The sequence below is a fragment of the Pteropus vampyrus genome, unplaced genomic scaffold (genome assembly GCF_000151845.1).
Source record: "Pteropus vampyrus isolate Shadow unplaced genomic scaffold, Pvam_2.0 Scaffold144, whole genome shotgun sequence".
NCBI lineage: Eukaryota > Metazoa > Chordata > Mammalia > Chiroptera > Pteropodidae > Pteropus > Pteropus vampyrus.
The window spans coordinates 3285203-3312433 of NW_011888925.1; the positions used below are offsets into that span (position 1 = coordinate 3285203).

Consider the following 27231-nt stretch of genomic DNA (forward strand, 5'->3'; position numbering starts at 1 on the left):
CTCCTGTCCTCTCCTCTTTGCTCCCCACACACTTTGCACATCCTTCGATAATCAGAACTACGAAGGCTGTTGCTCGCCCGTACAGCGCCTTTGGACAAAGTAGAAAAAGGCACCCTTCCCTCCAAATGCTTTATTTCATCTGCTGGAAAACTCTTAGAATCGGTGTGCCAACCCATGACATCTACAACGTGCAGGACGTCAGTCCTGGAGGAGCCCACGCAACCCCAGAGCTGCCACTTTGGGAACATTTCCATGTACCAGGCACGGCTCTAGGTACCTTATGTCAAATATTGTTTGCAAAGCCCAGGAGGAAAACTATTCATTTAGAAGGTAAGGAAAGCAAAGGCTAAGACCAAGGTCATGTAACCAGTAGGTAGCAGAGCCCGGGGGTGAACTCCAAAGCACTATGGAGGTAATCGTCTCCATCAGGTCGTTGTTACTCAGGTGCTACTTACACAGTTGTAGTGTGAGCTCCTCGAGGCAGAGACCACTTTTCGCCCACTGCCAAAGCTCTGGAAACATGTAAAGTGGGCACAGAGTGGGCAGCACCGCATGTGTGTTGATAGGAGCCTCCTTGCAGGGCTTTGGGATGCCAGGGGCTGCTGTCTGTTCCCCTGGGTTGTGACTGAAGATGTTTAGACTAAGGTGTCCCAGAGGCCCCCTATTCAGCTATTAATGGCTAATATTTTTTTTTGGTGTCTACTTAGGGTCTGCCCTTGCTCCTACATCAAACAGAGACACCATCTCCCAGGGTTTGATGTTCCCAGTTAGTGCCCAAATCCAGATTTTTTGAGTCCAGAGGTGTGCTCTTTGCCGAAACAGGGCAAGGTTTATGGGTTCTCCACCCGCCGAGGGTTAGGGAAGGCAGAAGAGGCCTGTCAAGGCTAATCTTAAAGGAAGGTCTAAGTTTTGCAAGAGGACCCAGAGCGAGGCGAAGGATGCTTCTGGCAAAGATATAATCAGAGGTTAGGTAAGGCTAGAGAGAGGGAGAGGGGGTACAGTGGCTAACAGACATGTTCCTGGCCTAGGGCCCACAACATGCTTGTCTTTGGGTGGATGACTTAGAGTCCAGTACAATTCTTTACTGGTATTTAATGCCAGAAACTTAATTATGCCTTGGCATGTTTCTAATTATTGCCTTTTTTTTTTTTTTTTTGCCTTTCCAGAGTTCTACTAGTAAAAAGTGGGGTGTTATAAAAACAGCCCTTTTCATGCCCAGGGAGTGTCATACAAGCTGTCAATCAGCCATTGCAATCTCCATTGCCCAAACAGGTCGATTGTCTCTCTGAAAAACAAAATAAAGACGAGCTGATAGCAATGTCTTGGTTTCTTCACTTGCTATTCTTTTGGGAGAAGATCCTGAGGGTCAGCCTAGCCTGGGGCACGTGAACTTCTTACTCATAGGGCACTGCGATGGCACTTAGGAGCACAGACTCTGAAGCTGCCCTGTCCGGGATCAAATCTTAGTGGCCACTTTCTAGCTGTGTGACCCTGAGTGTCACTTAACCGCTCCAAGTTTCAGTTCCCTCACCCATAAAATGGTACCTAGCTCATAAGTTACTATATATAAAGCCCTTCCACGGTGGCTGGCACACAGACCATGTTAGCTATTACTTTTATTACTCATCCAGATACGTCAGTGTAGCTCTACATTGTAAAGTAGAAAAGAAAGTAACAGAAAAAGTCCCGATTCTCTGCTAGACTTAAGGGGGGTTTTATTTGGAAGTGCTATGCTTCTCGCTGTGTGAAAGGACACTAGGGACAAGGAATGGTACTTACTCATTTGAGTCAGGGTCGTCTCCTCCTTGTGGGGAAGGCAGGCCCGTGAAGTCATAACTTCAAAAGCAGGAGGTAAAATTCTGAGTTTAGCACCTCCTCACTTGGAATGATCTTCCTTCCTCGCTCTGCACAAGGAGCTGCTGCTGTGCTCTAACCCCCCGCGGTCCTTGCTTTGTTTACAGATCCGCTCCAGTTTCAATGTCTCCCCAGGAGCTCCAGGAAAAGGGCCTGTCTTGTTCACCCGTGTCCTCAAGTTACAGAGGTGATGCTCAATAAATGTTACTGAATTGAATGAAAAGGAATGACTGAGATTTTCTCAAGGGAGTATGAGGGGCTGAGGTGGTCCAGGTCCAGTCAATTAAGGGGTAGATGGGAGTTGTGAGCCTCTCTGGGAAGGGCAGTGGAGGAGCTTGATTGAGGCTGGGTCCCCAGCCTCAGGGTAACAACCACAACTATTCTTGGGCATCTGTCTCATCCGCAAACACGGGGAATCTGGCTTTCAATGACTGACGTACACATTTTAAATATATTTTATTAAAAAAAGAAAGAAATCAAACAAACAAAATGCCCAAACCAAGAACTCTTGGTTCTGGGAGTCTGGGAGCAGCTTAGGTGTGTGGCGAGAGTAGAACCTGGAAGACAGACGGTGTAGGGACCTCTGACCCCTGGGAGGAAGAGCGGGAGTCCCGGGACGCTGGCAGGCAGAGAGCGGCCTTTCCCCGGGCTCATCCACTTGGAAAAGACAGGTAGGGAGCTCAAACCCCAGAAGTATGCAGCCTGGACTGTTCTGGACGGGACTCGGACCTCTTGTCAGTCACCAACCAGTTAGGAAGGAGGAGAGGGGGGCTCGATCGGGCCTATTAGCACCCTCCCGGAAGGCGGGGTTCTGCCTACCCTAGGGAGGCGGGCTCAGACAGGGAGACACACCCCCAAGTACTGTGCGGGGCTCGAGCCCCTTGGAAGAAGGGGCACTGATTAGGTGGGACCTGGGGGCAGCCTCAGGCCAGACTCGGAAAAATCAGTGGCCCTGGGGGCCGCGGGGCAGCACCCGGATGGGCCGAGGCGGGGGATTGTCCACGACGGGCTCGGGCCGGGCCCGCACGCCACCCCGGCGCTTCTGCTTGCGCAGCAGGTAGTTCGAGTACTGCACCTCGGGCATGGCCAGCTTGAGGCAGGCCTCGGTGGCCGGGCCGGCGCCGCCGCTGGGCAGGTCGTAGCCCATGATGTCCACCTTGCGGCTGGGCTGCCACGGCTGCAGCTGCTTGGTGCGGATCTGAGCAGCGGGTCGCAGCACCGGCTCGTCGCCGAAGCAGCGGCGCAGCAGGCGCTCGCGGGCCTCGCGCAGCTCGCGCGCCTCGCGCTCCACGCAGGCGCGGCCGGCGCGCGCCACGCGGCGCCAGAAGGTGGCGTTGAAGTGGTCGTAGAGGCCGGCGTCGAGCGCGTTCCAGGCGCGCGCGGCCCGTGCCAGCGCCGCGGGGATGGCGGCCAGGCGCGAGCTGGCAGCGCGCGCGTTGAGCTTGGCGTAGAGCACGTCGTCCAGGTCCCAGGCCAGCAGGCGCCGCAGCAGCACGAGCGACTCGTCGAAGTACTCGGCGATCATGACCAGCGAGAAGACCTCCTCCACCTGGCGGATGAGGCCCGCCAGGTAGGCGTCGTCATCACGCGGGCTGCGCTCGTTGTCGCCGCCCAGGTCGTAGGCCAGCGTGTTGTGAGCGAACATGGCGAAGTGCTCGCCCGCGCGGTAGTAGGCCTCGGGCGAGCGCAGGAAGGCCTCGAGCGACGCGTTGGGCACGCGCCGGAAGGCCGGGCAGTACTGGTTGTAGTAGCTGAAGAGCGACTCGAACATGGCCGCCGGCTCCCGCAGGATGGTGACATAGACGGTGCCAGGCGGCATGAGGCGCTCGAGCTCCACGCGGTCGAAGCGCAGGTGGCTGGCCAGCACGTGCGGCGGGCGCGTGGCCGGGTGCACGAAGTGCGTGGAGAAGTTGCGAGGGTAGCAGAATTGGTGTTCGCAGCTCGGGTGCGGCAGGGCCACGGTCAGGTTGTGGCGCTCGGCGAAGCGGAACAGGATGTTCTGCACCGTCGTGCCCGCAGTCTTGTGCGTCTTTAGAAAGGCCACGGTCATGTGCTTGGGTCGCGGCGGCGAGTCCTGCAGAGGTGGGCAGCTCAGGGGGAACAGCCTGGGGTACCTGACGGGTCCAGGGAGGAGAGTGTGAGAGGTGTGTGGCTTGACCTCTGCCCCTTCCCAAGGACGGTGGGATGGGCCACGGAGCGGCTCATCTTGGGCTTTACCCACAGAGCAGTTGAGGGGTATGGTAGGCGGCCTCTAAGATGACACCTGTGATCCCTGCAGGGCTCCTGTATTCATGCTCTTGTGTATTTACCTCCCCTTGAGTATGAGCGGGTCTTACTGATGCCTCTGAGGAATAGAATAGGGCGGAGACGATGGATGTCACTTGTGAGATTACATTATAAAAAAGACTATGGCTTCTATCTTGGTGTCTCTCTCTAGTAAAACTCATGCAGGGGGGAAGCAAGCTGCCATACTGTGAGCAGCCCTATGGGGAAGTTCCACGTGGCAACAGCTCCCAAGGGACTGGGTCTTCAGACCATCAGCCTGCTCGAAGTCGGCCAAAACCCACATGAGTGAGCCTGAAAGGGAGCCCAGTCAAGCCTTCAGATGAGACAGCGGCACCATGAGATACCCTGAGCCAGAGGTACCCAGCTAAGCCCCACCTGGATTCCCGACCCACAGAAGTGAGATAATAAATGTTCGATGTGCTCAGCTGCTAAGTTTTGACATAATTGGGTTACACAGAACTAGATAACTAATAGAGGGACAAAGGCCCTTGGAGATCCTTCAAGAATTCTACTCTACAGACGTAGAAACTGAAGACCAGGAGGAGAAAAATCATTTACATAAGTCTGGCAACTCAGATGAAGTCACCAAATTCTTTTGCTTTCTGTCTTTTTCATTTTCACTGGCTCCTCACCTTGTAGATGAGTGGTATGGGCTTTGAGGCAGCATATTTGTCATATGTTCTTAAGGCCTCTGGAGCTACATTCATTCATTCAATATTTTTTGAGCATCTACTGTGTGCCAGCTACTGTTCTAGGCTCAAAGAAATATGATAGTATAAAAAACAGATCACAATCCTAGTCTTCATGAAGCTTTCGTTTCTGTTTCCTCATTCCTGAAACAAAGGTGTTTGGGATTATGGGTGAACTGTAAGCTCCCTTAAGACTTTGAGTCACTCTCCTGTTTCTTTTCTACCATCCTGAGCATAATGTACTGAGGACAGCTTTGAGCAGCTTTGAGAATGTCATTTAGGTTTCTATCTGCGGCTGACCTGGGCTCAGGGCCATGTCTACACAAGCACCTTCTAAAGACCAGCGAATCATCCAGCAGCGGGCACTGGGCTCATTCACACATTCTATTGGACAGACCGTGGAGAAACTGGGGAAGTTGAGTCCTTGAGGGTTGCAGGGATTTGTGGGGTTCACATGGGAGACGGGAGTAGGGTCAGGGCTCCTATTAGTCGTCACATGGTATCCTGTGTCAGAGAGACAAACTGAGCCATACATACTGTCATTCCCATTTTATGGATAAGATAACGGGGCCTCAGAGAAGTGAGAGGACTTGCCCAGCACAACAGAAATCCTTTGCAGTCCTTTGGGAAGATGGCCTGAGTGTGATGCCGTGGGAAGGACTTGGGCTGGAGTAGACTCCCAGCTTAGTCACTATGACTTTGAACGTCATTCAGCCCTTTCAATGAAGATCAGTCTCTGCTCAGGGAGGTTGTGTGGAGCTGGAGAGAATGTATGGAAAGCACTTTCAGGATAGAGAGTAGGAGCAAAAGCGCAGCAAGGCCGGACTCTTCTGGCAGGTGCAAGGAATGGGAAGCAGCACTCCCCGTTCCGGTGCTCACCAGGCACCTGGCCGCCGGAGGACTGCAACTGCCTGGGCCCACCCCCTCGCCCAGGCCCCCACCCCTTACCAGCTGAGCTGTGCCCCCTGGTGGATGAAGAGGCTCAGAGTGCTGCACCCTAGCACCAGCAGCAGGATTTTCCTGCGGCTCATCATCTTGGTGGCCTGCTGCAGGCGCTGGAGGATGAGTGGCATGATGGGGTACCCACCCCTGGACCAGCCAGGGTCTCGCTATCCAGGACTCCCTTCGCCGGCACTCATGGGGGCTCCTGAGGCTCTGGTAGCAGGGCCAGTGTTCTGGAGAGGCCTGGCAGGAGAAGGAGGCAAACAGGTTTGTAGTGGGCAGAGATGGGCTCCGAGCCCCAGCCGACTACTGCAAAGGAGCGCTCCAGAGAGTGGGGTGAGCAGAGAGGCCAGGGAAGATCAGATTCCTGCCTCCCCGTCACCAAGACCCTATCTCCGCACTGCTCCAGATAACTTAGTCTTGGGTGGAATTACAGGCTCAGGCTGTAGCCACTCCCTCCCTTGAGCCCTGTCTCTGCTTCTTTGCTGCCCCTGATTCGTCTTTGCCTCGCAGTCGTTTGTATCTGCGTATGCAGCAGACTTACCTGAGCACCAAGGCTTGGCTCGGAGCACAGAAGTCTCGATTCAAGGTTTCCCCTCCTCCAGGACTCCTTGCCTGGTGGCATCAGCCAAGAGTTGGCCCCCCTAGAAACCAAGCTCTGCAGAAACACTGACCAAGCCTTCACTTCTTAAGTGTCTGACGTAGGGAAGGGTCCATACTGCAGGCCTACTATTATGTACTATACCACTACAGACTTAATCCTATTTAGTCCTCGCCTCAGCCCTAACATAGGTATTATTCCCACTTCACAGACAAGGAAACTGAGGCTGTAAGAGATGATGCCTGCCTGTGGCCACACAGCTGGTGTTAGCAGAATCTGGCTTCAGAGCTGCTCTGGCTCCAGAGCCCACGCCCCTGGACGCATGCTGCTTCCGGAAAACTGATTTCCCCAACCTGCCCTGGACCCCGGCACTTTCGCATGCTGCCGAGTCTCGAGCCCTCCTAGCTGGGCTCCTGCCCGAAGGCCCGAGACCAATAAATCCATGAGGGAAAGAAAGGAAGGACTAGTAGTCTTGGAACCCGACCTGGATTCCATCCCCAGACACCTGAAACGCTAGCCACCCCATCAGCTGTCCGTGGTGAGAGGTGTCTGGCCGGGGCAGTGGGATGGCAGCCTGGGAGGAGGGCAGGGGCGTGGAGGATGCAGAGAGGCTCCCGCTCATTGCCCTGCTGAGAATTTGGAGAAGGTGGGCCTCCACCCCAGGTGAGTGGCAGGAGCGAGAGGCCGAAGGGCCTAGTTTCCAGCCAGTCACCTGTCCCTACGTGAAAGCCTTGGCTCAAGGGTAACCCAGCCCTTGGCAGCGCCAGTGGAAAGTCAGCTTCAACAGCAATGCCTGTCCCCCCAGCTGCGGTGGGGGTCTCTGCCCCATGGGCCTCAGTCTCCAGGTTCTGGTTCAGCTTCTGCTTCACATACAGCCCTATCCAAAGGGGAGGAGGAACCTGGAACCTTATGGTCACGTGCATGCTTGTGGAACTAGGACACCTGGGTCCCAGGAGAGGTGAGGTAATGTGAAAACTCTTTGGACCACCACCTTCCCTTGGGGCCCTGGGCTTGGCTCCCTGTCCCTTTTCTCCACCCCTCACCCCAACCCTAATTAATCCTGGATTACATTGAAACCTGTTCCAGTGGAGAGATATCCCAGGTTATACTTTTCCCTCCTCTCCAGGCCCCATCACCTTGTTTCCTCCACCAGCTTGCAGACAGACTTAATCCACCTGGAGCCAAGGCGGGTGAAGGGTCCAGCCGCAGAGGACAGCCAAGGGCACAGCAGAGAAAGTCCAAGTCCCCCACCCCCTCCCCTGTCTTTTCAAAGATTGCTGGGGCAGAGGCCTACTCTGCCTGGGTGGGGTAGCAGCCTTCCCAGATGCAGGTCTTCTTCCCTTTGTCACTTATCCTGACTAGAGGACTTGGTGACCAGATAGGAGTTTCCCAGAAGGACAAAGTGGGGGGAGGGCAGCCTATTCCCACCTTTGCTAAACTTGCTGAAACCACCCTATTTTTCAGAGGACTCTGGGTTAGCCAAAGAGATCAAGCCTGGAGGGAGCTATAGTGGGATTTTCCCTGGGAGATGCTTCAACCAGGCCACACAGAGAAGAGCGATGGGTGTTTGGTGGTCCCCTGCACCCCATTCCCCTTAGTCCTGGGGAGCCAGCCAGCCACACCCCAGTCCGAAGCTTGCTTGGAACGGGGCATCATCAGTACAGCAATTCCCTGGGCACCAGCTTCTCCTTCCCACTGCCAGTGACGGGATGCTCATCACCTTCAGATGCAGCTCGGTCCACCGCTGAGCAGCCTTGGCTGTTCGGTAGTTCTTTCTGGGACAGCCAGGATCCTCAGCTTGTCCCCACGTGTCTTCCGCTCTGCATGGTTGTTAGCAGTGCCCTCCAAGAGCACACGGACCATTTTTCTCCATGACAGACCTTCAGGTATTTGAGATCAGCAACCCCGTCTCCTCTGGGTGGGCACTCGGCCAGACTTGACATTCCAGGTCGCGAGAGAGGGTGCTTCTCAGGCACTGGAGGCGGGCCTCCCCCTCCCTTGGCAAGTTCACTCGTCGGTGCCTCTTCTGGAGCCAGCGTCAGGGCACGGGCACCCAGGAAAGGCTGCCTGGGGCTGGGTTTCCCTCTGTAATCTCCAGGCTGGTGTGGAGTGGGTGGCAGTCTGCTGGGGCCAGACACTGGCTCCTGTCCCTCATGTGCTTCAAACTACACCGTGCCTCCCCTGTGTCTTCTCCACGGAGAGGGGGTTTCTCTGAGCTGTCCCAGACAGGTCAGTGTGCCCAGCCTCATCAGAATATCAGGGCTAATTTTAGTCAGAACAATCTACTTCAGGCTGCTGCCCGGTTTTGCAAATTGCTTTTCTTTCTCCAGGGAACCAAAGAAGAAATGGTACAGCTAGCCAGAGCTTTGAAAACTGGCCTGGACGCCCACCCACTCCCAAATGAGCTTTTTTCTCGCTCCCCTCCAAGCTCTGGGGCTGATACTGGTACATCTAGAGGAGGAGGGGGCCCTGGCCTGGGCCATCTGGACCTGTCTGGTGGCTGACCTGGAGACTCCATCCTTACTTGAGGATGGCACTGCCCAGTGAGTAGGGAAACTGCCCAGGGCACCAGAGAGGAAAGGGCCAGGGGCTAAAGGCCTGTGTCCCAGGAGATCAAATATCTTTCCACCTCCCGCTTTTCCTTCTCCCCCTGCCCCCCAGCCTGTGCCAGGTCCCCCCCCCCAGCCCCCTTTCACTGTCATCCACTCCCACAGTCATCCCTGCCTCTGAATTCCCCTCATCCTCCTTTCTCCATCACTGCCTACCTCCCCCCCACCCCATTCCCAACCTCCCCCAAGGATCTGTCCCCGGATCCGGTCACCACAGGGGATAGGCCAGATTCTCCCTCTCACCTTGTCCTCCCACTCCCCGGGGGGCAGAAATGCCTTTCTCCTCATGCTCTCCAGGCAGTGGGCCCCCACACACTCTTGACCACCCCTCTTCCCCGATCCCGATCCCGTCTGGTCCACCCCGCCCTCCAGCCCCAGGTCGGCCACTGCAGTACTCACTCGTGGGCTCTGCCTCCGACCCGGTGGCGGGTGGTCGCTGCTACCTCCCAACCCTTGTCCTGAAACCCTCTGCGGGTCCGAGGGCGCCGGGGCCCTGGGCACAAGTGCCCGTCGCTCGCCTCTCTGCGCTTCTCTGTGCCTGGATGGGATCAGGTGGCAGCGTCCGCTCCGCTTTGCTCCTCTCAGCTCTGCCCGCTGCCCGCCCCCCATCGCACACCGGAGGCGGGGCAGGAGCGGGGGCCCAGCGGCTGCGCAGGGGAGGGGGAGGGGAAGGGGGAGCGGGAAGGGGAGGGGGTGCACTGACTCACAGGCTGCAGATGAGCGGTCTCCCTGTGGCGTCTTCGTCTTCGTGGCGGCATCTTCCACTGGCAACCTTGCTGGTTCTGGACACCAATGTGGCCAGTTCCTTGCTCTCACTGTGCAGAAAGGGAAACTGAGGTCTGGAAGGCATCTGAATACTCCTGCGTTGCTGGGCCCCACTGGTCATCCTTGGGCGGGTGGGTCCTGGGGGAGTTGGAGACACAGGTACATTTATAAGCACCCACCTGCTCTCCCCCTCTTCTCCTCCTCTTTCTACCTCCCGCAGAGGACAGCTCTGGATCTGGTCCCATCTACTGTCACAGCCCTGGCCAGCTCTTCCCTTCTAGCTTCTGAGGCAGCCCTTTGCTTTTGACACACTCCCACTCTCCACTGGGACCCCAGACCCACTCCTGACCAGAGCCTTTGTGGGCCGGGGACCCCTGCCTAGGCACTCGGCCTGGGCCATGGTGCCTCCAGCTGTCAGATGGGGAGCTGTTCTGAGACCGCAGAGATGACACGTGCGGAGGCTGTGGGAGCCCCTGTGCGTGGGGGGTGGTCTTGAATTTTTTTTACCACCTTCTTAGTCCTTAGCTCCTACTACCTGGGAGCCAGACACCAAGAGCCCCACATTTCATACTTTGGTTCTCATGGACCCCTGCTTTCTCCTGCCCTCTTGACCTGGTATGGCAAGGATCCTGGAGCTGGGGCAGCCACCCAGAGCTGGGGCCGGAAGGGACTGGCTTCCATTCTAGACCCACACAGGTAGGTGTTGTACGAGAGTCCTTGCTAAGGAGGAGAGTCCTTGCTGATGAGGATGTTCAGAGTCAGGAGAACTGCTCGTCCTAGTTTTTGGCTCCTTGGACTTGTCGGCTTCTCTCTGCCCCTGTCTTCCTATGTGCACGGTAGGGGTCCTACCCTGCTCAGGTCCCAGGGCCATTAGGATAAAACGGGGCCCCACTTGTCCTGTCCCTTTCTGGCCTAAGCTGTACTAGCGCCTCACCCATCAGCCCTTAGTTTATCCTGCTTCAGAGATGCCCATCCCCTTGCCCAGCACATGCGCCTGCCTTGGGGCCTCCAGCCTTACATGACCTGCCATCACTCCAGTTGGGGAGCAGAAAGACACTTTGTGTCGGGAATGGTTTTGCTTGAGTGAGCAGACAAGCTGGAGAGGAGGGCACTTCTGTTCTTTCTTATGTCCTTTCTGGGTTTGGCTTTCCTGGGAGTGTCAGGAGACTGGGATGGTGGTAGCGACAGGAGAAGCGTCGAGGTTTGGGCAGGAGTGAAGAGATTTCCTAGCCAGGGTTAGGATGTGAGCAACCCTCCTGGCCCAGTCCTTTCCTGTCTTTTCTAAACCTCACCTTCCCTGGACCTGGCACCCCATTCTTTTTTCACTGCTCCCAGCCATTTCTCTGTTGGAGGCAGCCAGTGAAATGGAGCATGCTAGCGAGCTGGGAAGGCTGCGAGTGTGTGGGGGAAATGAGACCATTTCACTTGAGTTTCCTGGCTCTCTCAAGCAACACACACACACTTGCACAGGCAACGAGCCTCTCCAGAACAGAGCTAGAATGGGAGAGAGACCTCAGAGCTAGTGGCTGAGGTGGAGGGAGAGAATGAATTGACCAATCAGGACAAGGAGAGGTGGAAGTTGCCCATTTCTCCGTCAAGTGCACAGGCCACACTGGTTGGGGTAGAGGGACACGAGGCATGGTCAGCACCAGTAGGCTGGTGGGGATGAGGGAAGAAAAGATCCTGAGTTTATTTTGGAGACTAAAAAAGACACAAATCTTGTCGCTGCAAGGACTGTTCCATTTCCCGCCCCCCCCCCCGCGCCCCATTATTTATTGAGCTCTTAAACGCTAGGTTCCTGCTCCCGTTCTTAGTTTGGGTTTGAGAGTTGGGAGAAGGGGCAAGACAGACTTCAAAACAAATGGTGGAGTTTTGAACGTGTTATGGGAGCTCCAAGGAAGGAAAGGAAACGGGAGAAAGCTTAGTGGAGACATTTGAGCCAGCCTCGAAAGTGGAAAAAGGGGCTTTAGTGCAGCCCTTCCCCCAGGTCGGCTGCTGGAGCTCAGCCTCCGCGGGTCCGCTTCTCTCCCGGCTCTGATCCCCATTCAGTGCATTCATCTACGCCTGGGCCGGGGCAGGCAGGCAATCAGATACTGTTTTATCATAAGCATCGGCTGCAACTTCCCGCTTGGCGCCCGCAACGTGCGGCCGCCGGGGAACGAGTCCTTCGGGACTCCTTGGGAACGTAAGCGTCCGGGCCTCTCACGCCTGGTCAGGGAGTCGGGCCGGAAGGTTCCGCGGTCTGCGGTCCGGCTGTTCACACGCAGACAGCACGCCCTCCAGGCGAGACCAGCTTGCCCCGCAGTCCCGCCCCCGCTCCAGCCCCAGTGTTCACTCTGCAGTGTCCGGGCACAGTCCTCCGGGCATTGGACCCACGGAGACCGTGACCTGCGTACTACAACTCCCAGAAGGCTTTGCTGCCAGGCCACCAAGAAACCATTGGAGAACGGTAGGGGGTGGGTCTTTATCCGAACAGCTTGCCAACCCCAGAGGGGACTGGCGGTACGGCTCTGCCGGAAGTTCCCGGAAGTGGGTCCCGAGTCTGGGCCGAGCTTCCGGGTTGGTCGCGCGCCTCTCTGCGGCTAAGATGGCGACGGAGCATCCCGAACCTCCCAAAGGAGAGTTGCAGCTGCCGCCGCCGCCACCTCCTGGGCACTATGGCGCCTGGGCTGCCCAGGAGCTTCAGGCAAAATTGGCAGAGATCGGAGCTCCGATCCAGGGTGAGGAGCATGGGAGGTCGATAGCCGGCAGCGCAGGCCTGCGGGGAAGCCGAGCCTGGTTACCCCGGAGACCCGGGGGCGGGCCGCTGGGGCGAGACTTGGGCCGCTGGCCTGCTCGGCCTAACATACGGCTTTGGTCTTGTGCTTTGCCCAGCAGGGAGTCGCGAGGAGCTGGTGGAACGTCTGCAGACCTACACCCGCCAGGTAAGTGGTGTTGGCGGGATGTCAGGATAGGCCGAGCTTCAGGATAGCCAGGGCCTCTGGAGGAAGCTTTCATGACCCCTCACGACACGGCCTTCGTTCTTTTTGTATCTCAACACAGCAGTTGCGGCTTGCTCCTTTTGTCCTTGCCTTTGTCTGCGCTGTTGTAATGGCTGCTGTGCACATTGGCCCTCCCCCAGTGCCTAGCTTGATCTTTGATGGATCGGCACTGCGTAAATTTTGTTGAATGAATGCAAGCGAACGTCGTTTAGCTTTTCTTGGACTGACCTAAAGTCCTTTCATTTTTGCAGACCGGCATCGTACTGAATCGGCCCGTTCTGAGAGGTGAAGATGGGGACAAAGCTGCCCCTCCTCCCATGTCAGCACAGGTAAGGAGATTGTTCTACTTTATAAGATCCCTTCTGCTCAGGGTGGCCCCTCTTCTCACATACGGTCTATTGGGGATGCAACTAGCAAATTGGGCAGGGAGGTCCTGCAGTGACAGAACTGGCAGCTCTTCAGTCCTCCTTTGGTTCTGATCTTTGTGTCCTTCCCTCGTGTCTCCTTCAAATTCTGTTGTTTAAGATTTCAGCTTAAGTACCTGGAAGCCTGATTTGATCCTCCCTCCCTCAAGCCGCCACCTCCCAGCTGGAAGTAATCACCCTCTTCTTTGTCCTCCCAGGGCACAGTTTCTGTGTTATTCATTGAGGCATTGCGGCCCCTTGATTTGATTTCATACTGTCTACATTTAGTTAGTCATTGGGGGGACACTGGCTTCTAATGTTTAAGTCCTCTCAACTTCCTTGTCTTTTCTGATTTAGGATTTAATCTTTTCTTTAGAGCAGTACTCTGATCTGGAGTTCATTGACCTCTGTGTGTGGGATAAGAAGGTCCTAGATGGCCTTTAGGGGTGTCCCTGGATCTCCTGAAATTGTATGCAAAATCTGTGTTCATGATATATTGGGGGGAGAGAGTTGATAGTTTTCATTGCTGGATGCCCCAAAGTTAACATCCTTTCTTGATGTTGCTGCAGAGTATTCTTTTGAATGCAAGAACTCTGTGTCGTTTGACTGAATCCCAGCACCTGGCTCGTATAGATGCCCAGCGAATATCTGCAGTAGATAAATGTTTCCTGGTTCATGATCATACTTTTTTCCATAGCTATCTGGCATTCCCATGCCACCACCACCTATGGGACTCCCACCCCTGCAACCTCCTCCACCACCTCCACCACCTCCACCAGGCCTTGGCCTTGGCTTTCCTATGGCAGTTGGACCACGCCCACCAAACTTGGGGCCCCCGCCTCCTCTCCGGGTGGGTGAGCCTGTGGCGCTGTCAGAGGAGGAGCGGCTGAAGTTGGCACAGCAGCAGGCAGCGTTGTTAATGCAGCAAGAGGAGCGTGCCAAGCAGGTAGGGCAACTGGCAGCTGGGGCCTGGGTCTTACCGGGGACCTGAAGGGGGAGTGGAGTCTCAAAGAGAGCTGGATTCTGGGGCCACGCCTTTTGGGAAGCTTTGGACCAAAGACTACAACTTAGGCCCAGTGCCGGAAGAGGACCCCAAGAAGCAGAGTTCTGGCAGACTGGGCTGTGGGGTACTGATGCTGTTATGAGTTTGTTTTTTCTTTCTTCCCTTCTCTATGTCCTCTTCCTCCCCCCCACCCCCCCCCCCCCTCCCTTCCTCTTTCTTTTTTTCTATTTTTCTCTCTATTTTAATTACAGTTAACATTCAGCATTATTTTAGTTTCAGGTATACAGCAAAATGGTTAGACGTGTATATAATTGGTTTGTTTTCTTTCTTAAGCAGGGAGATCATTCACTGAAGGAACATGAGCTGTTGGAGCAGCAGAAGCGGGTAATGCCCCTAATCTTCAACCCCATGTTTCAGTTTGTCAGCTGTTACTTCTAGTGCATAGTGTCCATTCATAGTGCACCATTCAAATTTTCTGTGGAAGTTACCTCGTCCTCAACTAAGTTCCAGTATCTTCCGAATAATTCATTTTCTTGCAGCAGAGTGCTTGGTTAAGTATAGAGTGTAGCCGGTTTTTCTGTACAGTCTGAAAGCCAAGAATGGATTTTATATTTTTAAAGGATTGTTTAAAAAACCCCAACAACTCAATAACATATAACAGAGTCCATACAATGGCCTGTAAAGCCTAAAATGTTTATCGTCTGGTCCATCACAGAAAAAGTTTGCGGGTTCCTACTAGTCTTAAATGATGTTATCTTAGGTATTTTGGAGAGAACTCTGGGCTAATTTAGTCATTTGCTTCAGATTTAGAATAAAAGTAGTAGAAGTTAGGAAACGATACTTAAGAAATTTAGTCCTGTAGGTGTTTGTATCTGTTGTTACCTAATGAGTTACTTAAGAGTATTAGAAAATAAGCATTATCGGTGCCCGATATGGAAATATATTTAACTGTCTTTGTCCCGATTGTGCTAGGTCTTGAGGTAGAGATACGAGAGAAGAATTCACTGTTCCTTAGAAGTCAGTGTCTCACTAATGTTAAATTCTCTACTAAGAGCCAGAATCCTTCTAGGGGTTTTCTTGGTGTTATTTCCATGGGTTTTCTTTGGTGATGAGAGGGCTCCTCCATTTGGATCAGTAGTCTGGAAGCGTGGGGGTCATGGGGGGTGTCAGAATTCCACTGATACCGGATTGTTCTCCTTGGGCCTGTTTCCTGGCTGAAAGAATGCATTTGCCAGGGCCTGCCCCGTGCGTTTCCAAGCCGTCTCCCCACTCCCGTCTTACAGGCAGCTGTGTTACTGGAGCAAGAACGGCAGCAGGAAATTGCCAAGATGGGCACCCCAGTCCCCCGACCCCCACAAGACATGGGCCAGATTGGTGTTCGAACTCCTCTGGGTCCTCGAGGTAAGACCTCAGAAATAGAATGGAAGCGCAAGGAAGGTGATGAAAGTTTTATTTAAGTATATGTCACATTAAAAAGATGCACGTATCATAAATGCGCAGTTCAGTGAGTTCAGAAACTGAACACACCCATATAGCCAGCACCTGGACCAAGAACCAAAACGTTCCCAGCACCTCCCAGCTCCCTCCCAGCTCCCTCCCAGCTCCCTTCAGAGCCACTTCCTTCCCTTAAGAGTAACCGTCACCCCGACTGTTAGCAAGGAAGGTAATTTTTAAAATGAGCGTTTTATCTCTCTGACATTAGATTTCTTTCTCCTCTTAGTTGCTGCTCCAGTGGGCCCCACTCCCACTGTTTTGCCCATGGGGGCCCCAGTTCCCCGTCCTCGTGGTCCCCCACCACCTCCTGGAGATGAGAACAGAGAGGTGAGATTGGTGATTTCTTTCTAGGGACAGGAGAGTGTGGTTTAGAATGGGACCATTTCTGGGTTCTCAGAGAAGATTTTTTGAGAAGATGGGAGGACTTCTAGGGCTGGGGAGGGTGGGAGGTGGGAGGAGCTGTACTTAGTTCAAACATATTTAGGTGGGGCAGGAAGACATTTCTGGGGCAGGGTCTGGGGCTCACTCAGGGGGATGCGGAGGGATGTTTGAGCCCAGTTGGTGTTGTCCACTATCTGCTGTTTACGTCATCTGTCCAGCAGCCTTTTTAGTGTAAGAGGCAGAAATCGGTGGGCAAGGGGCACTGAGATTACCCCCTCTGCCTGGGTTGTCTCTGGCAGATGGACGACCCCTCTGTGGGCCCCAAGATCCCCCAGGCTTTGGAAAAGATCCTGCAGCTAAAGGAGAGCCGCCAGGAAGAGATGAACTCTCAGCAGGGTGAGTGTGTCATTGCATCCGAGTGTCGCAAGGACAGGACCTGGAGGGTCCGCATTCCTTGATCTCTTTCCTGAGGAGAGTGTGAGAGAGAAACTGGCTCTTTGGAAAGGGGCGTTTTGTGAGCAAGTAGCCAGCAGTGGCCCTGGAGGAGACTGATGGCCACTTTCGTCCCTTGCAGAGGAAGAGGAAATGGAAACAGATGCGCGCTCGTCCCTGGGCCAGTCAGCGTCAGAGACGGAGGAGGACACGGTGTCCATATCCAAAAAAGAGGTATGGGATGGATCTGGGTCTGGACGGGGTGGCGGGAGACGTGTTCTGGGCACTAACATAATTTCTAAAATGGTGCTGCCGTTTTGTAAGTGGCGCTGCTATTTTGTGCTGGTTTCCACCTTAATCATTTCGCATACATTTTTCATTCGCTTGCCATAAGTCCTTTGAGTTCTGAGTACAGCGCATGCCTACATTTTACAGCTAAAAAAAATGGAGGTTCTGAGAGGTATAGTAATTTACCCAGAGACACACAGCACAAGAGGGGAAGAACGTTGGAGTCTGACTTCAAGGCCTCTTGTTCTCTTGGGAAAATTGGGGGAGATTAAGGGCTGGGGGCAGACGTGGTGCTTGGGTTCTCTGACACAATTGGTTTTCCTTGTTTCGGCAGAAAAACCGGAAGCGTCGGAACCGAAAGAAGAAGAAAAAGCCCCAGCGGGTGCGGGGGGCATCATCTGAGAGCTCTGGGGACCGAGAGAAAGAGTCATCCCGGTCCCGTGGCTCTGACTCCCCAGCCGCTGATGTTGAAATTGAGTATGTGACGGAAGAACCAGAAATTTATGAGCCCAACTTCATTTTCTTCAAGAGGATTTTCGAGGCTTTCAAGGTACAAGGAGCAGCCCTCCGAAGGGGCAGAGCTGAGCAGGGGAGGGGCAGGGACGCGAAGAGATGCGAGAAGGAGGGCATCTGTCGGCGCCGGGTTCCGGAGCCAGGGCGGGGCTCAGGGCTGGCGTTTTCACGTTGTCTGCCTCCTCAGCTCACCGACGATGTGAAGAAGGAGAAAGAGAAGGAGCCGGAGAAACTCGACAAGCTGGAGAACTCTACGGCCCCCAAGAAGAAGGGCTTTGAGGAGGAGCACAAGGACAGTGACGACGATAGCAGCGACGATGAACAGGTGAGGTGCACACTCTCCTGCTGAGAGACAGGGACTCTGGGGATGGCCGGCTGAGAGGCATCCAGTGAGGGACTGTGGTGAACTGTGGCACAGAAGAATCCCTTTGGTGGCTTAAGGTTTGGGGTCAGCTGGGCAGTCTGATGGACATCTAAGAGGCTTGCTCAAAAAAGGTGATTGTTTTGTTTTAGGAAAAGAAGCCGGAAGCCCCCAAACTGTCTAAGAAGAAGTTGCGCCGAATGAATCGCTTCACTGTGGCTGAACTTAAGCAGGTAAGACCAAGCTGATCCCGCGGGCCTGGGGCTCCTGACCCCCCGCGGCAGGTTTTGCTTTTGGGGGAGAGCTTTGAAGGCGGCCTGGGTGGCTTAGGCGTGGGTCCTTTGAGGAAGAGAAAGAAAAAGGGTTAGGCCAGAGAGATTGGGCTTTATCGAGGAATGCTGCTGTTTTTTAGCTCGTGGCTCGTCCCGATGTTGTGGAGATGCACGATGTGACAGCACAGGACCCCAAGCTTTTGGTTCACCTCAAGGCTACTCGGAATTCCGTGCCCGTGCCACGCCACTGGTGTTTTAAGCGCAAGTACCTGCAGGGCAAACGAGGCATTGAAAAGCCCCCCTTTGAGCTGCCAGACTTCATCAAACGCACAGGCATCCAGGAGATGCGGGAGGCCCTGCAGGAGAAGGTGAGGGCCCGGCCGGGGCTCCGCTTGGCCCCGGGGCCACGTCCTTAAGAGCAGCCTGCTGCAAAATTGGGGTCTGGTTCTCAAAACCCCGCTACTTGCTAATCGTTTGATTATCTGTTCTTCAGTTTAGAAGTCAGCACTGTATGTAACACATGGCGGAAAGGACAGTCCTCACCTCTGTGTTCAGAGCTAGTTCTGTCCCACCCGGAGACTTCTGGTTCTGAGTGGCTCCATTTTCCCCCTTGTCTCTTTGTCTCCTCATCCCCTCTGTCTGCACTTTGCCAGCTCTCTTCGATCTGCACATGGCGACCCCTTTGCCTGCAGGTGGCTTCTGGCTGTGTCTTTAGTTCTCAGCACCCATTGTGAGCCTGATACACTTTGTGGCTAGTGATTGATGGTGGTTGTGTGTTCTTAAATTCAAAATATTTAATTAAATACTTTGAGTAGGTAATACTTGCATGGTGTGTAAAAATTCAGGAGGAACGAAAGTACAACGATGAAAACTCCTCCCAGTTAGAGTCTAGACTCCCTGTTCCTCTAGAGGCAGCTAACGAGCTCAGTCTCGATCAGATGGTTTAAAAAAATATTTATCGAGTCTACGGCCATGCCACCCTGAATGCACCCAATCTTGTCTGATCTCAGAAGCTAAGCAGGGTCAAACCTGGTTAGTACTTGGATGGGAGACCACCTAGGAAGACCTGGTGTTATAGGCATAAAAAATAAAAAATAAAAATTTACTGACATGAAGATGACTTCATATGATACATTTTGTTTAACATTGGTTACGTGATTTTGAGGGGTTTGAGTAGGAAGGATTTGGGTGACTTTCAGCAATGAAGTAAACGTGGGTTCACTTTATCCCTTTTGGGAGTGGGGAGCCAGGTCTGCTAAGAGTTGACCTCGCTGAATCATTCTGCGGGGCATCTCCTGCCGTTGTCCACAGGAGGAACAGAAGACTATGAAGTCGAAAATGCGAGAGAAGGTTCGGCCCAAGATGGGGAAGATTGACATTGACTACCAGAAACTGCACGATGCTTTCTTCAAGTGGCAGACCAAGCCAAAGCTGACCATCCACGGGGACCTGTACTATGAGGTTTGGGAGTGGGGCCCGGGGAGCAAGGCTGGGCCCTTGGTCATAGCTGTGTAACCCTTGGTCGGAAGGGCTTTCGAAGCTGACCCGTCCCCTCGGCCTCAGAGTTGGCCAGTAACTCCTTGAATGGGATGGAATGGGAGATCTTCAAATGAGATGGTTTTCTGGAGAGGCGTAGACCATGTCTTTGAAGTGATAGTTGTTTATAGTGCATGGTTTAGGGACAGAGGGGCCCAAGGGGCAGATGCTTTTAGGAAATATTTAACACTGGGGGTAGAAGGAAAGCTTTTTTTTGTTTTCTGATCTTTAAAATGTTAATGACCATGATATCCTGAAACTTTTGAGGTAGAAGGATCTTGATGGTCTTCCTGTCGAATGCCCTCATTTTGCAGATGAGAAAGTAGGTTCCCCGAGTTTAGCCGTGTTCTCATGGTGGGTTAATGACAGGACTAGGAGTCTTGCCTTTTCTCCTCCTTCCTGGCCTTTATTCCTTTCCCTACTCTTGCCAGGAAAGAAGAGATGAGAATCCGAGTGGGAACTAGGCAACCCCCTCAATGGGATTGTGTATCTGATGCGGATTGGGATTTCTCATCTTTGTTCTCATGGCCCCTGGCCATTGAGCTCCCAGTATGTGTCTGGTGTCCACAATACAGCATGCTCTGCTTTCTCCTCAGGGGAAGGAGTTTGAGACACGACTGAAGGAGAAGAAGCCAGGAGATCTGTCTGATGAGCTAAGGATTTCCTTGGGGATGCCAGTAGGACCAGTGAGTGCCGGTTACCTGACTGGGGAAGCAGAGAAGCGGGTGGGAACTGGAGCGGAAGGGAGACAAAAGGATAGGGCTGGGCAGGTGGTATCCTGTTCTCTCCTTCCTGCAGAATGCCCACAAGGTCCCTCCCCCGTGGCTGATTGCCATGCAGCGATACGGACCACCCCCGTCGTACCCGAACTTGAAAATCCCTGGGCTGAACTCACCCATCCCCGAGGTGAGCACTGTTTTTTCTTAGCTGCTCCTGCTTTTAATCAGTGGATGATTTTTTTTTCCTTCTCTCATTCTAGCATGTGTCTTTAAAAAAAAAAAAGTAGCAGATTTTTTCTTTTTAAAAAGCCTGACATGCTCATATAAAATAGTCAATCAGAATTGACAAGTAAAAGATCACCTACAATTTCACCACTCAGAAATAACTGGATTTAACATTCGGTGAGTGTGTTTCCAGGTAGCTCTCTGGTATATACACGGATGAACAGACAAATAATTTTTGTCAGAAATGGCATTAAATTCTTATTTTTAAACAGAAAGCATTAAATTAAAAAAAAGTTAATAGACTAAAGTCACTGATGTGAAAAAGAATTGTTAACCTCCAGAGTTTCTGTCCCTTGAAGAAGCTTTCTAAAAGTTAGGAAAAAGTCGGTAAGAAGTGAGTCATGTTTTTTAAAGGACATGTTTCAGTTTCAGACAGTCTGGACTCTACCATGAAGGTCGAGGTTATTCACATACTTTCTCCTCCCATCTCCCCATCCTGTTGTCTCTGGATTTTTGTTGCTTATTAGTTTTGCTTTGTAGCATTTACTTCTCGAAAATCATAACTGCCAGAGTTCCCAAGGGTTAGTTTTATACTTTGGAGCGTGACTTTTTTCCTAGGCTTCAGTGTTTCTTTTGGAGCTCAGTGGCACTGACTTGCTTTCCCTCTCCTGCAGAGCTGTTCCTTTGGGTACCATGCCGGTGGCTGGGGCAAACCTCCAGTAGATGAGACTGGAAAACCACTCTATGGGGACGTGTTTGGAACCAATGCTGCTGAATTTCAGGTATGGGCCATGGCTGGCAAGCTTAGTCTTAGGTAAGGTTGTGAAATTTGGAGATAGTTGGTTTATAGTTTCATTATCAGGGAGCTGGGTGTTGTGAATTTTCAAAGTCTGAAAAGGGGCATACATTTTCCTGGGCTGTGATGCAAACCCCCCACGAAAATATGAGCTCTTGTGGGCCGAGATTGTCTGTTTACTCTTCTTCTATCAGTATCAGTTTCCGTTTACAACAACTTGATACATAATCGGTACTTAGTAAACCGTTGTTGAATGAATGATCTCTTTCAGACCAAGACCGAGGAAGAAGAGATCGATCGGACTCCTTGGGGGGAGCTGGAGCCATCTGATGAAGAGTCTTCAGAAGAAGAGGAAGAGGAGGAAAGTGATGAAGACAAGCCAGATGAGACAGGCTTTATCACCCCTGCAGACAGGTGAGGAAGCAGAGTCTGCCTCTCTGACGTGGTCTTTCTGTCTTTGGGGCCCTCTCTTTACTCCAGGGCTTGTTCCTTTCTTCACAGTGGCCTCATCACTCCTGGAGGGTTCTCATCAGTGCCAGCTGGAATGGAGACCCCAGAACTCATCGAGCTGAGGAAGAAGAAGATTGAGGAGGCGATGGATGGGTAAGGGGAACCAGGCAGGGCCGGGAGGAGAGGACTTTCTCTTTCCTTTCGCCTTTCAGTTACTGGCTGACTTTTGTCCCCTCACCCCCGCCCGTTTAACAATTATTGAACACCAACTTGGTGCCAGGCACTGCTTTAGTGGAGAGTCAGCAATGAAAAAAACAGGCAAGATAAACAGGTCATCAGAGAACAAGGTAATTTCAGATGTGGATAGGACGGTGAAGCAAAGAAAGCTGGGTAATGGGACATAGAGGGATTTGGGTAGTGGGGAGGCCTTAGGGAGGCTCATCGACGAGCGGGTATGAGAGCTGAGAGCTGAGTGTTAGCAAAGAGCAGGCATAGGACTATCTGGGGCAGAAGGAGCTGTACGCGCAGGCAGTCCAGAGACCCGGAGACAGGCACAGGTTTTGCAGTCATGCATTTTGAAGCTCTGTTATCAGGTATATAACAAACGTGTGGGATGTTGAGTCTTTTTGGTCAATTGACTTCTTTTTTCAGGAAATGATCTCAGTTCTGTTCTTTGTTCCCTTTTTCCTGGTTTCTCATTTTTTGGATTAATCGAACATTTTTTATGATTCCATTTTATCTCCTTTGTTGACTTATTAACTGTTAAGTCTTTGTTTTACTATTTTAGTGATTGCTTTAGGGTTTAGAATATCCGTCTTCATCACAGTCTACCTTTAAGCGATACCACTTCCGGATCGTATTGAGAACCTTACAAAGTATACTTGGATTTTTCCCTTCCAACTTTTGCACTCTTGTCATACATTTTACTTTTACATATGTCATAAAACCCACACTATGTGGTTATTAGTTTTGTTGCAATGGTCAATTATCTTTGAGAGATTTATTTATAATTTATTTATAAATCATAAGAATCACATATTAACCTACGTAATTGCCATTTCCAGTGTTCCTTCATTTCTTTGTGCGTATCTAGGTTTCTATCTGGTATCACTTTCCTTCTGCCTGAAAGTCTTCCTTCGGTATTTCTGTTGTGGGTAATGAATTTTCAGCTTCTGCCTTCTAAAATTGTCTTCATTTGGTCTGACTTTTGAAAGATTTTGTCAGGTACAGGATTCTAGATTGACAGTGTTTTTTTTCTTTCAAATACTTTAAAGATGCTGCTAGTGTCTTTATTGTTTCTGACAAGAAGTCTGTCCTCATTCTTTCGTTTCTCTGTACATATGTGTCATTTTTCTCTGGCTGCTTTTAAGATTTTATTAGTTTTGAACAATTCGATTATGCCGTGCAGTGTAGGGCATTGTATTGGTGTACTTTTCTTCATGTTTCTTTGCTTGGAGTTTGTTAAGCATCTTGAATCTGGATTTATAGTTTTTGTTAATTTTGGAAAAATTTGGGCAGTTATTTCTCCAAATATGTATATTTTTGTTCCCTTCTCTTTATCTTCTCCATTGAGAACTCCTATTATATATCTGTTAGATTTTTAAAAGTTGTCCCACTGTTCACTGATACTTTGTTCATTTTTAAAATCTCTTTTTATATTTCATTTTAGAAAATTTCTGTTTCTGTTTGCTAATATAGCTTCTACAATTTATAACGTGACATTAATCTCATCCAATGTAGTTTTCATCTCTAAGCAGTGTGATTTGGGTCTTTTCATATCTTCTGTGTTTTTTATTTAACTTTTTAGAACATGTGGAATGCAGTTATAACATTTTAGTGTACTTGCCTGTTAATACCAACACCTGTCCCAGTTCTGGATTGATTTAAATTGATTGCCTTCCTCATTAAGGACTGTATTTTCCTGCTTCTTTGCACGCCTGTTAATTTTTGACTAGATGCCAGACTTGTGGAATGTACTTTGTTAGGTCCAGGATACTTTTGTATTCCAGTCAGTTTCCTTCAGCTTTGTTTCGGGATTCAGTTAAGGTACTTGGAAACAGTTTGATTCTTTCAGGTCTTGCTTGTCAGCTTCCTTAGGCAGGACCAAAGCAGCGCTCAGACCTCTCCACTATGGAGGCACAAGACATTCTGTGTCCTCCATCCCAGCAGTCCCTAACCTTTTTGGCACCAGGGACCGGTGCTCCTATGAGAATCTAATGCTTGATGATCTGAGATGGAGCTGAGGCGGTGATGCTGGCGCTGGGGAGCGGCTGCAAATACAGATGAAGCTTCGCTTGCTTGCCCACTGCTCACCTCCTGCTGTGTGGCCCGGTTCCTAACAGGCCACAACTGGTACTGGTCTGTGACCTGGGGGTTGGGCCACACAGGCACCCCTGCTCTAGCTGGTGCCCTGTTAGAAAGTTTTTCAGTCTGCCAGTGGGACTAGGGCACTATTCCCAGTCTCGAGTGAGTGGCAGGTACTGTCCCCATTGATCTTTTCGGGTGGTTTCTCGCCCCGGCCTGGGTAGTTTCCTCACGTGCAGTACTCACCTGAGGACTTGAGGGAGGATCCTCCGCAGGTGTGTTGAGTTCTCGAATCTCTGGGCTGCTTTCTCTTCTCTAGTACCCTCTCCTGTGACTTCTAGCTGCCTTGGTCTCCCTGCACTTTCAGCTTCATCTCTTCGACTCATAGTGTTTTCTGGGCTCCATGTGTCTCTCCTGGTTCTGTGGTCTGCAGACCCCGTGCAGTAGGCTGTTCAATTGAAGAACTCACCTCATTCGTTACTCGTCTCAGGAATCCCTGTCCTCTGTTGCCCCATGTCCAGTGACTTGAAAACCACTGTTTCATCTATTTTGCCCATTTTGGGAGGTTGTTTCAGGTGGGAGGGTACATCTAATCCCTAGTGCTCCCTTTCCGGAAGCAGAAGTCTCAAGTGTTGCATGTTCAAGAAAGAAAAAGAAAGCAGGGTTCTATGGCTGAGTATAGTGAGCAGGAATTAGGTAAGGGACCAGATTATAAACCCTTTAGGTCATGGTAGAGTTTGGATGTTATTCTAATGACGATCAGAAGCCACAGTGTTGAGCAAAGGAAGGACAGGATCTGAATTCTGTTTTAATGCGCTTGTTCTAGCTGCTCCGTGAGAACAGATTGTCACCTCTTCCAGGGGGAGAGGTGGGGCTGAGGCCATGTCTGGGCTGATACTGGTAGATTTCCTCTTGTGTTTTGAGTGGAATCCTTGACGAGGTGGCGAGACTGGCTGTGGATGCCTCTCGCACCGGTGGAAAGGTTGAATTTTGTTACGTTAGAACTCCAGGCCCAGCTTGGGCAGAAACTGCTGTAGCCTCTTCTCTCTGGCTCGCTTCTCTACCAGAGGTCTTCTGGAAACTTCAGCCTCTGACCTTAGCCCTTCTTTGCAGGTGAAAATCTTGGTCTCTGATCCCTTAAACTTGTTTCAGGGGATTCCTTAACTCCGTCTCTGTAATCTTTCCAGGCTGTAATCCCTGCAGTCGGTACCGACCCAGTTCTCTCGTCTCACGGGCCTCCATGACCTGCAGAGGCAGCGCGGGCATCACTTTTCCCCCTGGGTGTCTTAGAATCTCTCCAGGGAGCTGGGTGGAGGTGGTATCTGTGTTCCTTTTGGGCTCGACTCCCTTGTTTTTTGCAGAAGTGAGACGCCTCAGCTGTTCACTGTGTTGCCAGAGAAGAGAACGGCCACCGTTGGGGGGGCCATAATGGGCTCAACTCACATCTACGACATGTCCACGGTGAGCGCTTGGAGGATACTTTGAGGGGCTGGCGAGGGGGCGGAAGCTAGGGCTTTTAAGGCTCTCTTTGGAGATGACAAGGCTCTGATCCTTTTAGGTTATGAGCCGGAAGGGCCCGGCGCCCGAGCTGCAAGGTGTGGAAGTGGCCCTGGCACCTGAAGAGTTGGAGCTGGACCCCATGGCCATGACCCAGAAGTATGAGGAACATGTGCGGGAGCAGCAGGCACAAGTGGAGAAGGAAGACTTTAGTGACATGGTGGCTGAACATGCTGCCAAACAGAAGGTAGGAGCTCACACCAGAACCAGGCTGGGTGGGAGCCAGGGACCTGGGGACCTGGGACTCCTTTTGCAGCAGAGTGGTGTCCTCTAGTGGTGAAAGCGAGGGAAGACTTAGTGCCTGCTGCCCTGAGCCTCCTCGGTGTGGGAAATCTTAGAAGTGGGCTGCCGTCTTTAAGGATGCTGAAACTGAGGCCCGGAGAGGGGAAGGAACTCACCTAAGTCTGAGAATCCAGTTTCGGCACTTTTTCCACAGATGTATGTGGCCATGTCAGGCTGCCCACCCTCGTTTTGGGGATCATTTGGTTGTTTTAACCCGTCGTAACCTGTTTTTCTTTCTCTCCTTCAGCAAAAGAAACGGAAAGCTCAGCCCCAGGACAGCCGTGGGGGCAGCAAGAAATATAAGGAGTTCAAATTTTAGGTCCCCCTCACACACCCAGCCTTCCTTTAGGCCCTCTGCCTGGACGCTTGGGCTTTACACATGGGTCCCCAAGAGCCAGCTCTCCCACATTCCCAAGGGCTTGTCATTTCATGTTCTTATTTTAGACCTGTTTTGTAAATAAAGCTGCTTCCCAAGGAAAGAGATGAATATGTAATATTCCTGATCATCCTTCGTCTCCTTTTAGTCCCCTCCTGCAAAAGGACTAAAACAGCTTTTTTCTACACCTTCTGGGCTGCCCTGGTGAGCAGGGACGCACACCTGGATCATGATAACAGACTGGTGATGAAGCCACAGCCTTACAGAAACTGTTTTACCACTGCCTACCTTTGTCGGAAGGCTCTGGGAGAAGTACCTGAAGGGTTTGACCTTCCCACTTTGTCCTTGGGGACTAAAAATAGACAGCTTAGTGCCCTGGCTCGCTGAGGAAGTACAGTGGGCTTGGGAAGTAGGCCAGGTCAGGCCTCCCTAATAGACCTTGTAGTCAGGAGAGGCCAAGTCCTAACCCAGGAGGGAACACAGCTCAAAATCCTGAGTCCCGGTGAGCCTGTGGGTGGTTTCAGTCAACCAGTCTCCACGTTTGTGCGGCGTCTTCCTTTCTCCAGGTTCTAGTACCCTGTGCAAAGTCTTCCTGACAGGCTAGACTAGGTTAAGGATAGCTGGGTCCAAAAGACATTTATTTGCTGAGCCCTGGGGAAATGTCACATACTGCTGCTGTACCACTGGTGTTGGTCTAAGTGCAGCAACTGAGGTGGCGGATGTGCAGGCTTCCAGATGGTTTCGGGAGCGGGGTGTGGGAGATCTCACAGAGGACGTGGCACTTGAGCTAGGCTTTGGAAGGAAGAGTTTTAGATACTTCTAAAGTGATGAAGCAGAAAAAACATTCCAAGTAGAAGTTGAGGGCAGGGATGGTGGGCTTGGGACTCTAATGGTTCTTTGGGAGAGCGGGGCTGTAGGGACAGAAAAGGGTAGGCTCCAGATGGGCCAGGGTTTAGCTTTGTAATTACCCCCTGCCAAGGGCCTTTGGACTCTAGGTCCCTGAGCCCGCCGCCTACACTGGAGAGAAGCGGGGGCAGGAACTTCACTGACTTTGGGTTCCCTGTGGCGGCAGACGCCAGATCTCCCCATGCTCTTGGCGAAGAAACTCCGG

General features: G+C 52.0%; 2 protein-coding genes and 1 pseudogene across 4 annotated transcripts; 2 read left to right on the plus strand and 1 right to left on the minus strand.

Moving 5' to 3' along the window:
- Nucleotides 1-2797: 2797 nt before the first annotated feature.
- Nucleotides 2798-9582, minus strand: GAL3ST3 (galactose-3-O-sulfotransferase 3). The gene is made up of 3 exons (XM_011368887.1): nt 9381-9582; nt 5778-6014; nt 2798-3968 (listed from the first exon to the last, which is right to left on the minus strand). Exons 2-3 carry the CDS (start codon nt 5900-5902, stop codon nt 2798-2800), a joined length of 1296 nt encoding a protein of 431 aa, XP_011367189.1. The 5' UTR covers nt 5903-6014; nt 9381-9582.
- Nucleotides 9583-12271: 2689 nt separating this feature from the next.
- On the plus strand, nt 12272-26227 carry SF3B2 (splicing factor 3b subunit 2). Of its 3 annotated transcripts, none has more exons than XM_011368889.2 (22): nt 12272-12466; nt 12624-12670; nt 12979-13056; nt 13829-14077; nt 14468-14518; nt 15418-15535; nt 15855-15955; nt 16309-16405; nt 16584-16675; nt 17064-17279; nt 17430-17567; nt 17756-17836; nt 18016-18243; nt 19187-19336; nt 20008-20097; nt 20210-20317; nt 21030-21137; nt 21423-21565; nt 21653-21754; nt 25267-25366; nt 25464-25649; nt 25992-26227. In XM_011368889.2, the coding sequence occupies exons 1-22, from the start codon at nt 12334-12336 to the stop codon at nt 26061-26063; spliced, it is 2688 nt and encodes an 895-aa protein (XP_011367191.1). In that variant the 5' UTR covers nt 12272-12333; the 3' UTR covers nt 26064-26227. The 3 variants fall into 3 exon arrangements, with proteins under 3 accessions (XP_011367191.1, XP_023391535.1, XP_011367190.1); XM_023535767.1 differs by having other exon boundaries at nt 12296-12466; nt 12621-12670; nt 14471-14518; XM_011368888.2 differs by having other exon boundaries at nt 12297-12466; nt 12621-12670.
- LOC111744998 lies at nt 18838-18956 on the plus strand (annotated as a pseudogene).
- Nucleotides 26228-27231: the final 1004 nt, after the last annotated feature.